We start from the raw sequence: 14,715 nt of genomic DNA, 5'->3' as shown, positions 1-14,715 counted from the left end.
CTTTCAAGCTATTACGGTTTTTCAGCAGAGAAATGAGATCAAGGTAGCTTTCTGTACACCAAACAGTGAGTTGTTGTCTTGGTTGCATAACTTGAGTCATTCACAGTGTCCATAGCTCCCAACTGTCCCTCTTTTGGAGGGACAGTCCTTCTTTGGGAGCCCAACACCTCTGTCACTCTTTCTTCCTCATTTGTCCCTCCTTCAGGACTGATGTAAAGATCTATGTAGACATATGTATTTTTCTACTGAAAAATGTGTTTAATTGACTCTAAACTGTATTTCTTATTTTCAAATCTTAATATGGAGGAAAAGGAAACAGGATAGAGAAGACCAGTGTGGTTTGAATTATGAAACAACATATTTTTCCTATTAAATCTTTATGGTATGCATGACTAGGGGTGTGGCAGGGGTGTGGCTTAAGTGTCCCTCCTTATCTCAAGAAGTTGGGAGGTATGATGGTGTCTAGAAAATAACTGTCTGCAGTCTGGAATGGAAAGGTAATTTTTATCTGCATTATGTTACAAAATAGTTATTTGGTCAAAGTTCTTTGGTCAAATAGACAGGGCCGGGCCGACACATAGGCTCAGGAGGCTGGAGCCTCTGGGCGGAGCTCACTGCAGTCTGGGAGGGGCGCAAGGAGCAGGTCTCTGTATTGCCTGGCTTGCCGCCCATCATCCCCGCTGACTGTGTTCATGCTGGGCTCACTCAGATACTGTATGTTATAGTACTGTCATTTTTTGAGGGAAAGTTTAGAATTTGTTGAAATATATTTGCAAACAAAATTAGGAAAAAGATACAATAAGGTACAATAGGCCATGGCTTAGTTCAGTGTTTCTCAACATTTTATTGGTATGTACCCCTTCTAAAACCCTGTACTCACAAGTACCCATATTAATCATTATCACAAGTACCCCTTGACAAATATATATTTAATTGTAGTACATGATAATTGGTTCTAAACAATTTCCAAGCATTTACTATTGCTTTTAATTAGCTAAAATACTAATTTGGTGTTGTTTAAATAAGATTTATCATTTTCTAAAACTCTACATTTTTATTCTTGGTTAAGTATATGAAGCCCGAATACCCCCTGCAACCCTCAGAAGTACCCCCTGGGGTACACGTACCACACGTTGAGAACCTAGGGCTTAGTGTAATACTGGGCGAGTAGAGGGGTGTTTATCTCATCTGTGGGTGCAGAAAGCAGAGAACTGTAATCTTTTTTTCTCCAGGAGATGAAGCCACTCAGAGATCTACATCTCATATCATCATGGCCTCAATTCACTAAAGGCAGTTTGATCAAATAATTTCGGTCGGTAAAATATTGCATTCTGTGTTTTATACCATAGGTGTCCACCAGTGTTAGGAAGCCAGAGGTGTCCCCAGGTATTAGGTAGCCAGAAGTGGCCTCCAGTATTACGTAGTCAAATGTGCCTCCCAGTATACGGTAGCCAGATGTGCCCCCTTTATAGGTGGCCAGAGGTGCCCTCCAGCAATAGATAGCCAGATGTGCCCCCAGTATTAGGTAGCCAGAGGTCCACCCAAATCCTATTGGGTACCCAGATGTGTCCCCTAGTTATAGGTGCCTAGAAGAGCCCTCTAGTATTACGTAGCCAGATGGCAGGAGCCCTTTTGACCCTTCTCACCACTCTGCAGTTCATGCGGCCTACTGGATGGTCCCACAGGGCAAAGTCCAAATTTTGAATGACAAGTTACATTGTGGTGGATCCGGGTACATCAATCTACTATAGCCTGAAGCAAATGTGTTTAGTAACAGGGGTCCATATGCAATTCACTTTTTCTCCTAGGCGATATTTTCACACAGTGGCCTCAATTCACTAAGATCATGCTGGAGATAATAATGGCAAGAGAAAACTTACCTCCACACAGTGAGAGAGTTATCTTATCTCTTCATTCCTTACGTTACCTCCTCTGTAGTTAATTTACCTCCTCTGTAGTTAATTTACCACCTCTGTAGTTATTTTCACACGCAGTTAATTAACAGCCTGTCTTTAACTCTGGAGTTATTTTAAGGATTGGAGAGTTAACTTAAAGACAGAAGAGTTAACTTTAGGTTTGCCTGAGGTAAAATGTTTCCTGAATACTACATGCCTCATCACCATGGTAACAACTCTAGAAATGTTATTAAAGACAGGAGATAAGCTTAGTGAATTGAGGCCATTGTCAATAATATGCCTTTTAAACCGCTAGCAAGCAAGAAAATACGCAAAATAATTTTGAGCCAACCTTTTCACCTACTTTTTGGCACTTTTTAAATTGCAAAGCGTTGAAAAGTTATTTTAAAGAGAAGTTAAAAAATGATCTCCTAGGAGAAAAGTCAGGAGAAAAAGTTAATTGCATGTGGGCCAGGGTTTCTCATCCTGAGCACCTTTTCTGCTATCTCATCCAGCCATATGAAAAATCCCGCAGATCACTCAAAATTGGTTCTGATGACTCATGTTGTCTGCTCTCCACATAGACAGCATAACTCAACAGAAGACAGAGCAGATGAGTGATCATGTGGGAGTCAGCAGTGACCTAGCTACTCCATAGCTGATATGAACTCCAGGATTTTTTCATATGGCTGATTGAAATAGAACAAAATATGTGCATGGCGAGAAACAGAATTTGTGCTTTTATTAAACACTTTTATTTCAGGATATAACACCGGATTAACATGTGTGCATTCTCTACAAGCTCACCTTTAGGCTGGTTTCACAGTGGGACGTAACAGGCGCACGTTAGAGCAGCACACCGCGGCTCACTCTGACGTCCACCTTAGAGAGCACCAGGCGTTGCGTTAGGGGCACGTTATGCGACCATAACGTCCCCTAAAACGCAACGTCCTGGTGTGAAACCAGCCTAAAAGATATAAATGATAAGGGCCTGAGCCCACTGATGCAGTTGTATCCGCTTCTGTCCACTTTTCAGCATCTGTAACATTGATGTGTAACTGAAAAGTGGGCACAACTGGGTCAGTAGGCTCAGACCCTAATTGTCATTGTTCAATGCCCAGTCCAGGAGCTTCCTTCTGTGTGGAAAAAGTTGAACATTCTGCCGAAGAACCTTTATAAAGTTCACATTCTGGGCAGATCGAAAAAGATACATTCTAGACATAAATATCTTCCCTGAATTTCGCTGTAAGGCATCTGCTGCTGGGGATTCTGCGGTTTGGACGACGTATCATCCGTCTCATAGTCATCGTTATATTCTATCACTATGTCTGGTAGGTAGTAGTCATAATCATCATCAACAACTGAGGCTTTCTTCACTTCCTCCTCCTGCACTTCCTCCTCCTGCACTTCCTCCTCCTTCACTCCCTCTTCCTGCACTTCCTCCTCCTTCACTCCCACTTCCTGCACTTCCTCCTCCTCTCCACCAGGAGACATGCGCTGGATACTTTCTTTAATGACGATTGTTCGTTCCCGGTAGAGCATATGTTGATTGAGATCAGCCGTCTCTCCATCCGGGACCTTCAGTTCTTGCTTGTCTACCACAATCCGCTGTTTGCTGGTCTGGTGACAAGGGGGAAAAGAGAGTGTTTGGATTGAAAGTAGAACTCTACAAAGCATTGGAAACGACATCCCTAAAGTTTTGTTACGTATGTTATGTATTGCAATTCAATGTCAACACCGTGTTTTCTTTTCTTATAATCCGCATTAAAGGGGTTCTGTGGATAGTAAAAAGAAACAAAAACACACACTTACCTGGGGCTTCTATCAGCCCCCGCGTTGTCCTCCTACGATCCTCTGTTCCCCGCCACCAGTCCTGGTCTGATTATTCCTCTAGCGACACTGCGGCCGATTCCCAAGAGATTTCAGCGAGATATGTCTTATGAATCGGTCTCGCGACGCCACATTCCCTGCCTTCATTGTTGTCCCCTAATGTGAATGAACTATGTTCCCATTCATTGATCTCTGGGCTAACAGGGGGTGGCACGGGCGCACGCAGACGTGCGCAACAGCACAGCAGCAACCGCCTGGACGTGACAATCACATTCAGGCGGCAGGAATGGTTAAAGTGAAACTTCACTTACTTTTCCATCTTTTACAAACACATATCATAGCTCCATATAACTATTTATAATTTATTATTATGACAAAGTGTTTTTCCATTTTAATTTGTGACCAGTTATTAATTTCAAAGACTAAGGCCCCATTCACACCTAAAAACGAAAACGCTAGCGTTAAGCGTTTTTGTGCGCTGTTTCCGCCCCCCCCCCACCTGCACGCTGCGTTTTTGTAGAAAGCCGTTTTTCTAGGTGCTTTTTCAGAGCGGTTTTGTAAGTCACTCCCTGACGCAAGTCAGGAAGTGAACACGTTGACCTGGAAAAGAATAAATACAATCTATTTATTCTACACGAAAGCAATCGCTGCACAAAGCGATTTTGTGAGCGTTTTGCATTTTTCCTATACTTTCCATTATAGCAAAAACGCCTCAAAAATGGTACAGGATCCGCTTTGCTGAGTGAATGGGAAACGAACCGCTCAGCTGGGAAATCTCTCATAGGGAATCATTGCATAGGTGATTTATGGGCGATTATAAAAATCGCCTGCGCTTGAAAAAAGGCTGAAAATGCCCCTAGTGTGAACGGACCCTGACTGAAGCAGAAATGTGTTTTCTGTTCAAATCTGGAATCTCTGATCTCTTCCTGGAGTACATACTGCCCAGAAACCTCTTATCCTGCTTCGGAAATAATAAGCATGAATGGAGTAGGATCCCTTGTTACTCATTTTGCACACTTGGACTAATCCAATGGGTGGCAGCAAACTTTGACACTCCCATCTGACAATCTCCATTGGGAATACTCTGATTTCTATACACAACCACCTGAATTTTTGTCATTAACCCTTATTGCATGTAAAGGTGAACTAAAAAGATTAGTTATTTATCCACTAAAAGAAATTTCACTTTAATTTGTTTGAGCTTTTTCCATAAACTCACCTCATCACCATTAACAGATGTGCAGATAACGATGAGTCGACTTCCCTCCATGGAAGCTGAGCAACTCTTTTCCACCTACAAATAATAGAGAAGTATAAATGCTAGAGTTGTTAGGCATAGGCAAGCAAGGCATTTGCATAGAGCTCCACCTGCTGGAGAGGTAGAGATGTAATATGCACTGGTTTTCATAAAACTGTTCTACCATGCAGAACATTTCATCATGGAAGGAATATGCCTAATAGGGATGAGCTTTCGGAATCGGAATAGTTCAGAGTTCCAATTTTTGCATTGGAATTTAGCTTTTCCAAGTAAAATCTCAAAAATAGAAAATTACTCTGTTCCGAGTACCTCAACGCAAAAATCAGGTGAAAAATTGGCCTTAAAGGATACCTGAATTGAGGAGGATATGGAGGCTGCAACATCTATTTCCTTTTAAACAATGCAAATTGCCTGGCAGTCCTGCGGATCCTCTGCCTCTAATACACCATAGACCCTGAACAAGCATGCAGCAGATCAGATGTTTCTGACTGAAGTCTGTCTGGATTTGCCGCATGCTTGTTTCAGGTGTGTGATTCAGATACTACAGATGCATGAAAGATCAGCTGCCTGGACAGCCAGGCAACCAATATTGTTTAAAAGGAAATAAATATGGCAGCGATCATTTTAGAACTTGCTAAGGATCAGATGATTTCTTTATTAGGTAAAACCTTAGAATTGGAAGAGGTTGAACTTCCTTTTTCTTATGATGACTGTATGCATACTGCATACCATCCCGCAGTCTATACTGATGTGACGTAATGCAGTGCCCCCCTCCCCCAACCATATAAAACCACCTAATAAAAAAGGACATGTTAGACATGGCTGTGATTTAATAGGTCAAACTTGAGCCCTGGTGACACATAGGAAGTGTGATTCACTTTGAATGGAAACTTAAAGAGAATCTTTATTGTTAAAATCGCACAAAAGTAAACATACCAGTGCGTTAGGGGACATCTCCTATTACCCTCTGACACAATTTCGCCGCTCCTCGCCGGATTAAAAGTGGTTAAAAACTGTTTTTAAAAGTTTGTTTATAAACAAACAAAATGGCCACCAAAACAGGAAGTAGGTTGATGTACAGTATGTCCGCACATAGAAAATACATCCATACACAAGCAGGCTGTATACACCCTTCCTTTTGAATCTCAAGAGATCATTTGTGTGTTTCTTTTCCCCTGCAGCTATCTTCCACTGAAGTGTCAGGCTGTTTCTTCCTGCAGAGTGCAGACAGCTCTGCCTGTATGTAATTCCTCAGTATGTGAAAGCCCAGCCAGCTCAGAGGAGGATTTATCCAGCTTGTAAAAGATAAGAGAGAAGAGAGAAGCTACCCTACTCTAAATAATACACAGGCAGTGTGCAGAGAGGGCCTGGAGGGGGGAGATGCATTACAGAACCACAACACTGAAGAACTTGGCAGCCTTCCAGACACAGGCTGACAAGTCTGACAAGAGAGAGATAAGTTGATTTATTACAGAGATGGTGATAGTAGAACGTGCTGCAGTAAGCCAGAACACATTAGAATAGCTTTTGGAAGTTGTAGGATGATAAAAAACAGGATGCAATTTTTGTTACGGAGTCTCTTTAAAGAGACACTGAAGCGAAAAAAAATATATGATATAATGAATTGGTTGTGTACTATGAATAATTACTAGAAGATTAGCAGCAAAGAATATATTCTCATATATTTATTTTCAGGTATATAGTGTTTTTTCTAACATTGCATCATTCTATAATATGTGCAGATTACACAACACTCAGCATTCAAAATCAGTCTTTCAAAGCAGTCTGTGAAGTAATGACCTCTCCTCTAGCAGAGGAAAAGTAAATAGTCCAGGAACAGTTGAGATAATAAAAGTCAGATAACAGCCCTCTCCAGGACTAACTTAGTCGGAGAGCTTAATGGCTTGTTTGCATAGAGATAACAACTGGAGCTTCTCAACTCTTCCTGTACTGGAAACAATTACACTGATGTATCTGATCTCAATGTTTTATTTCTTAGCTGTACTACACATACAAATCATAATATCATAATTTTTTTTTTCGCTTCAGTGTCTCTTTAAAACATGAATAAGCTAAATTATCCAACTAACCCCCCCCCCCCCCCCCCCCCACACACACACACACACACACACACTATTGTTTGTTTACAATTAAAAAACACTTCTCCATTGCCAGCAGCCTGTACACCACATACAGTAGTACTGCGACGGCTGCCTGCTGGTCTCACAGCTTCCCTGTGCCCTCCAATCCCTTCTAGCCAGGGAGTCGGATTTCAGGCAAGGCCGCGAAGGCCTGGGTCTTGGGCGCCTGCTGCTCAATGCGGGGGCTGGACATGGAAAAAGGGTTGTTCAATATGGATGAGAAGTTTTGGAAAAATTGGAAAAGGGAGACTGCAAATGGGGAGCAACATAGGGAAGAGGAGATCATGGTGCTCAATGGAGCTGTACATGAAACAGAGGGGCTGCTGTACATGGATGTTACACACAGAAGAGGAGGCTGCATATGAAATGGGAGGGGCACTGTAGCACATGGATAGGGAGCTACAAGAAAGTTGGCCAAGAGGCAGAAATATAATAAGCCCAACCTTGCCTTCAGGACAGTGTGTTCAGCCTAAAGGCCCATACACATGTCGGACTTTTGCGAACGACGCGTCGTTTGAACGTCCCGTCGTTCAGTCGTCCGCACGCCAAATCGGGCGTGTGTACAGACTGTCGTTTGGGTGATGAGACTGATTTTGAGCGATCCGCCCGGCGGGACGTTCAAACGACCCGTCGTTCGCAAAAGTTCGACGTGTGTATGGGCCTTTACCCACATATATGAGATCTGTCATCAGCTTATCAGACCTCTCTGTAATCCATTCCCTTCATGCCTGTGCCTAAATCAGAACGGAATTGTAGATAACATATCACAGGTGCATGGGTGATGCATACCTCCCTTTGGAGCCAGGTAGAAGAGACACTAATGCTGGGGATACACGGTACGTTTCTGTACCGTGTATCGAGCAGCTGATCCGGTCAGCTGATAATATTCAGCTGGCCCAAACAAACCACTCGACCCGCGCCCGCTCGATCACCGCCGGTGGACAATGGCAGGGAATAGAGCAGGTGATAAGGAGCACTGGCGGGGACAAGCGGTAATCGATCCGCCCGCACGCGCGGACGAGTGGGGAAGCGGCGGGGATGCAGCGGGAGTCGATCCGGCGGCTAATCGGACGCCGCATCGACCCGTGTATTTTAGGCATGTGACATGGCTCTTCCACACCTTTTGCCAGGCCCCAATTTTACATGTGGTGTGCCACTCTCCCTCCCCTATAGGGTTTCCTGTGTCTAGAGGCTTCCTCCCTCCCTATACAGCTCCCTGGTGTCTAGTGGCCCTCTCACTCCCCTATAAAGTTCCCTAGTGTCAAGTAGTTCCCTCCCTCACCTATACAGCTCCCTGGTTTCTAGTGGCCCCCTCTCCCTTCTCCATACAGTGATCCCTGGTGTCGAGTGATTCCCCCTTCACCCATATGGCTTCCCTGGTGGTATAGGTCCCCCCTCCCTTCCCAACAGGGACGGGTCTAGACCAAGTTGCACCTAAAAGTCAGGTTTTGGCGCCTAAAGGTCAGGTTTTGGTGCCTACACTGCCATTCCCCATCCAAATTTTGAGGATGGATGGACAATGGTAGAGCTCGGAGGAGAGGAAATAAGCATGGCTGCCTCTGCAGTGACACATCTGCACAGCTGTCCAATCCTGATTACCCTACAGAAAATTCCACTGGAAACAGTGAAGGAAAGACACCCCGAGGCACTTCTGACCTTTGCCTTGCCACTGGACTTACCCCTCTAAGCTTGTAGTCGCATCTGCTTTGATCATCATAGTCAGACTTGTTGCAAACCGTCTCCTTAATGGGGAATTTGGCTTCATTTGTTCTGTTAAATTCCTGCTGAGGAGATATAGAAAACCAAAACATGAGGCTGGTGTGGACCATACCATGGCAGGGAGAAGGGACAGGGGGGCATAAGTACAGCGGCTGTTCAGCAATAGGAAGACCAGACTAAAGGAAACTTATGGCTACATTTTATATTTGTTGTTCTGTTTAGTTCTACTTTCAATTATGTTTTTTATGTTTTAATCAGGAAACATAACTAATGAATATTTCACATTTACCATATTTTCCGGACTATAAGGCGCTCCTCACCATAAGACGCACCTAGGTTTAGAAGACAAAAACTAGGGAAAAAAATACTAACCTGGGGCGTCCATGGTCCAGGGGCGTTTTGTGGAGCTTCTCACCCAAGCTGTTTATCCAACGTCTGGCTGCAGGGGTTAGTGTAGCGCACTAACCCCTGCTGCCCAACGAGCTACACTAGCTACCCTACAGCAGCCACTGGGCTTCTTACGTTTAGTTTCAAGGCATCAGAAAGTCACATGCAAAATCATTATTATAACACTATGCCTTGCCACTTATACCACTTTCTTTACTATATTATCACATAGGAACACTACAAGTACAAGCCCAGCCCACATACAGCTGCCACTCAGTAATTGGCTGCGTTCATCCCCGGCCATCCTTTGCCTCTCCTCCTGCTGCTGCTACCCCTTTCCCATTACAATTGCACTAATTGGCCGCTAACAGCAGACACACATTCTAGAGTAATGTCTCACAGTTACGATGAGAAGATGCAGGTAATGCCTGCAGATGAGCCCAGCCAATTACAGAGTGTGCTCACTCGACGGCCGGCCAATAGGATGGGACGCGGGGCAGCGAAAACCAGCTGGGCATGCTAGATCTGGACGGCACTTGCAGAGAAGACTGGGCTTGTTACCTTTTATTCATGTGAGCTCTGCCACGCCCTGAGTCCTACAGCAGAGGTGGCCCAATCACAGCTGCTCTTGCTGTAATCATAAGTGCGCACTTCATTCAAACAGCACACAAAACATCTCTTCTGTGATTGGCTGGGACAGCTGAGTCCTTAGTCTTGTGTTCCCAGCATGCAATGCAACTTTGGGCATTAGTTTCTCTTTACATCTTGCTCAAAGTTTCTCAACATTATTACATCATGTACCCTTTTATGAAAAGCAACCCCCCACCCCCGTTGTTATTAACATCATCTCAAGTACCCCCTGACACTTATTTATTTCTTAGGGATACTCAATATTTGAGTATACATTTTTACAGCAAAAAATCTACTACCACAACATTTTTTTAGCAGAACAGTATTCAAACATTTAAACACAGCACTTTGTTCTTCGGTGGAAAGCTCCTTGCTTCAGTAGGCACCTTCTGGCTGCATTGGATGAGGTGAAAACATTATCTTTTGTTTACATTCCTTTTGCCAGATACATTTAGTAAACATTAGCAAACTGCCAAAACTGAGCTGCACTGAGCTGAGGAGCAGAAAAATCTGAGAAATTATCACTAGATAGATTTAATAGATAAATACAGCAGCTATGCAATTAAATGCAATAGCAGCTTTCAGAGCAGATAAACTGTTCTTTGGGAAATTATTTGTAAACAGACAATATTACTTGTGCATAAAAGCAAATATGGTAACGGTATGGGTAATAAAAAGTAGCAAAACACATTTTTATTGAATGTTATATCATAGTTTTACCCCACTTTAATTAGCTAAAAATACATATTCAGGCTTATTTACACATCCTTTAGATTGTAAGTTCACAACGGTAGACCCTTTTGTGTCTTTGAATTCGTTATACATTTTATTCATTGTGTTACTTTTGTCGCTGTAATTGCCAATTCTGTATTTTGTACCAATTCTGTATTTTGTATATTGGTGTATACCATTCCATTGTCTGTACTATTATGTACCCCATGTTTGTTTCTTAAGCTGGTCACTAACTGTCCAATTTCTAGTGAAAAATCGTTCGAGCGATCAGAAATTCGGATCGAACGAAAAATCGTTCACTACACCATCAACTAACCAATCATTGCTTCCTATCTATCACGACCACCAAGAAAATCCAAATTTTCGTTCGACGAAAATTCATTCGGGCGACATTTTTTTTCACTCGTTCATAATCGATTGTGTCCACCAATGGAGATTATTTACAACCAATCCGATCAGAATTTCTGATCGCTCGAACGATTTTTCACTAGAAATTGGACAGTTAGTGGCCAGCTTTACTTTGCTAGCCTGGTACTTAATAATAATAATAATAATAATAATAATTTTTTAATCCTAAACTCATTGTTCTAGATTGACTATGCACCCCCTAAAACCAACCCATGTACCTCTGCATATCACCTGTTGAGAACCTAGGATCTAGGTGAAGTGTTTTAAAGGGAATCTAAAGTGAAAATAAAGTTATGATGCAATAATTTGTAGGTGTAGTACAGCTAAGAAACAGAACATTAGTAGCACAGATATTATCCAGTACAAGAAGAGTTAAGAAACTTCAGTTGTTATCTATGCAAAAGAGCTTCTCTGAGCTCTCCGACCAAGCTTGGTCAGCTATAGTGCTGTGTTCTGAAGCACTTATCTCTACCTGTCTGTCACTGTTTCTTGTTTGTTAACTACTTCGGATCCAGACCTTTTTTCCCACTTATCGACCAGAGCAGTTTTTACAGTTTAGCTATGTCCCTATTTAATCAGAAATAACTTTATCCCTACTTACGACACAGAAATGACATTTATATTGTTTTTTTCAAGACAAACTAGGCTTTCATTGTATGCCATTTTTTTTCCCTCAAACAATTTTGTTTTCTATGAATTTTAATGGGAAAACAAAGAAAAAAAAAGAAAAAACATTTCTCAGTTTTACCAAATTCCAGTTTAAAAATGAAAAGTGCTACTGTAGATAAAAAACACAAGTGTTGTTTGGTTATTCTTACTGCTTATCACAAAACTTAGATTATGTTCCGGTCACAATTTATGGTGAAGATATTTGATTCTAAAATAATGCTACAGAGTGTATTTTTCACTATGAACTGAGAAAATAAAAGTACGGTATTTTTAATAGTAAAAATCAATCTCATTAGCTCAGGAAACATATATTCCCATTCACCAATTAGTGCTGCATCTGATAGTGTCAGAAATGTGCACAGAAGCAAGCCCAATCCTGCACAGCACTGTACAAGACGTATATCTACTGACACGTGGCTTAGATGAAGTCACAGAGGACGTAGATCTACTGACTTGTGGCTTAGATGAAGTCACAGAGGACGTAGATCTACTGACTTGTGGCCTAAATGAATTCACAGAGGATGTAGATCTACTGACCTGTGGATAAAGTGGTCAAGGTTTTGCTGCAGAGCTAGTGATTCTGAACTTTCCTGCTCTGTTTCATAATTTAAAATACAGAGTATAGTTTCTAAACTGCAAATATTAAAGAATGATGCATTGTTATTAAAAAAAAAAAGCTATATACAGTAACTGAAAATACAAATATGAGAATATTTTCTTTGCTACTAATGTTCTAGTAATTATCTGTACTACAAATACAATTAATTATATCATACGTTTGTTTTTGTTTTTTGCTTCTGTGTCACTTTAAACTGGATACAATAGTTAGCTTGAGTTACAAACAGTTACAATAACAGAGTAAATATTGTCACACAGCGGGGTGACATCACCTCTGCATGGTGCAGATATGGGGAATTTCAGGTGTTTCTTCATCAAAGATCATTTTCGGAACATTTTTCTCATAATTTTGAGAATGAGGAACTTTGGCGATCAGGAACTCTGGCTGTGGGAAAGCGAGGGGGAGGCAGATGATGACGGACACTGTACATATCTTATGCTTCAGTGATGACATATTAACAGCTTTCAAGGGAAAGACTTAAACATTCGGGTAACTGGGCGAGTTTCGTGTGAAGCATGCCAAACAACAGTTTCGTAATTCCACTATGGTGCAAGAAGTGTTCCAAGTATTGCCAGAGGTTAAACTTGTTTAAATTTGTTTAAATTTCACACACCTTCCTAATACCTTTATTTTGCACCCCACATTGCAGTCTGCTGTGTGACTTTGGATTTCCAATATCCTTCCCTATTTACAGCAGCGGACAAAGCCAACTGGGCTGCTGTGCAGAAGAAATGTTGGGTGGGGGCCCCATGCGCAGCGGTGGTGCTACACTGGGCACTGCCCCTCCCCAGGGATCATGGTGCCCCATTGAGTGTCCCTCCACCGACCACCCCCACCCCAGTAACGTAGAGTTCAGTGTTTCCAGGCCTCAGCAGCGTACACTGAACAGGGCAAGGTCCGTAAAATCTATGTTAGCCTGAGTATATGTAGGCATTAAGTAAGCCAACTGTCTTTTCTGTTTGCCATAAATACCTCACAATCCTCACAAGATCCCTTGTAATTAATGTATCTGGATGACACTTATATTTGCTAAAAAATCTCTCTACCTCCTTCTGATTGTATGCTCCAATACTGGTGAGGGGGAGGTGTTCAAAGTTGAAGAGCCTTAAACATGAGTTTGGGGGATGCGCCCTGTATGTATTTAGAGAGTTTAGCCTGTCTAATACCACCTCATCTCTGACTAATCACCAGTGTAATTTGATCTCTCATCTGAGTCAGTTGGCTGCCTTGGCAGAGCAGCTAATTTGTAAACACAGGATGTTAACCATATGCCTGCTTCCATGAGCGCAGGAAATAGATACACTGCAGATGTATTGCAGGAGTTCTAAGCTGCAACAAATAAATATTTTTTTCTGTAAAGGTTATTATGCTGTTTCTTATCTTTGAGAGCAAAGAGGAAGTTCTGAGTTCAGGTCTGCTTCAGGATGAAATGGAGCCTCAGGCAAGATAGAATTTTTTTGTCCACCGCTGATGGCACCTGGCTTTTTTATTTAAAGGATACCCGAAGTGACATGTTACATGATGAGACAGACATGTGTATGTACAGTGCCTAGCACACAAATAACTATGCTGTGTTCCTTTTTTTCTTTCTCTGCCTGAAAGAGTTAAATATCAGGTATGTAAGTGGCTGACTCAGTTCTGACTCAGACAGGAAGTGACTGCAGTGTGACCCTCACTGAAAAGAAATTCCCCTTTTTATCTCTTTCCTGCTCTCAGAAGCCATTCTCTGCTAGGAAAGGGTTTTATAGTTGGAATTTCTTATCAGTGGGGGTCACACTGTAGTCACTTCCTGTCTGATTCAGGACTTAGTCAGCCACTTACATACCTGATATTTAACTCTTTCAGGCAGAGAAAGAAAAAAAGGAACACAGCATCGTTACATGTCTATCTCATCATGTCACATGTCACTTTGGGTATCCTTTAAATTTGGTGGGAGCTAGCTTTCACCAGGTCCCTTGACTCTCTCCAGTCCCCAGGCAGCTGCCTAGGTTTGCCTTGTGGATGATTTGGCTCTGATTTTAGCATTGTAGGAACATCAGACTCACCATTCCGTGCCCATCCTTATCTGTGAGTAACGCGAAAGCGTATTCTGAATCCGATTCCCGGTTGTAAGTGGCGATAGCCTCAGATATGAGTGGAGAGAGGTGGGCATCTACCACGGTCGGTGGTAGTGATGCCATGTTGACAGCAGAGATCAGGCAGAGTGCCACTACAGCCCCCAGACTGCCCTGCATCGTCCTCCTCTCCGTAGTGCGCCCGCTGTGGTCGCTGGCAGGGCTGTTATGTTGCTACGACCTGAAGCTGCTACTTAGCAAAAGTCAGATCAACTTCTATTCACAGCTACCTGAGCGAGACGCGCTGTGTATTAAACAAAGGCACACAGCTTAAAGATTAAGAAAACAGAATTATCCCTCACCTGTGTGTTCT

General features: G+C 42.4%; 1 protein-coding gene across 2 annotated transcripts; it reads right to left on the bottom strand.

Annotated features, from left to right (window-relative positions):
- Window positions 1-865: 865 nt before the first annotated feature.
- LOC137519567 (uncharacterized) lies at window positions 866-14,617 on the bottom strand. Of its 2 annotated transcripts, none has more exons than XM_068238539.1 (4): window positions 14,334-14,617; window positions 8,804-8,908; window positions 4,945-5,019; window positions 866-3,515 (listed from the first exon to the last, which is right to left on the bottom strand). In XM_068238539.1, exons 1-4 carry the CDS (start codon window positions 14,520-14,522, stop codon window positions 3,078-3,080), a joined length of 807 nt encoding a protein of 268 aa, XP_068094640.1. In that variant the 5' UTR covers window positions 14,523-14,617; the 3' UTR covers window positions 866-3,077. The 2 variants fall into 2 exon arrangements, with proteins under 2 accessions (XP_068094640.1, XP_068094641.1); XM_068238540.1 differs by having other exon boundaries at window positions 8,804-8,905.
- Window positions 14,618-14,715: the final 98 nt, after the last annotated feature.

Source organism: Hyperolius riggenbachi, chromosome 5 (genome assembly GCF_040937935.1).
Source record: "Hyperolius riggenbachi isolate aHypRig1 chromosome 5, aHypRig1.pri, whole genome shotgun sequence".
Taxonomy (NCBI): domain Eukaryota; kingdom Metazoa; phylum Chordata; class Amphibia; order Anura; family Hyperoliidae; genus Hyperolius; species Hyperolius riggenbachi.
Note: the sequence above shows the minus strand (reverse complement) of the source record. Positions and strands in the feature narration are given on the sequence as shown.

Excerpts from the sequence above, each read along its gene's own strand:
- LOC137519567 (XM_068238539.1), bottom strand. The coding sequence starts at position 14,522 with ATGCAGGGCAGTCTGGGGGCTGTAGTGGCACTCTGCCTGATCTCTGCT. Across the intron at positions 8,909-14,333 it reads ATAAGGATGGGCACGGAATG|CAGGAATTTAACAGAACAAA; the intron begins GTGAGTCTGATG and ends ATATCTCCTCAG. Across the intron at positions 5,020-8,803 it reads GCGACTACAAGCTTAGAGGG|GTGGAAAAGAGTTGCTCAGC; the intron begins GTAAGTCCAGTG and ends TATTATTTGTAG.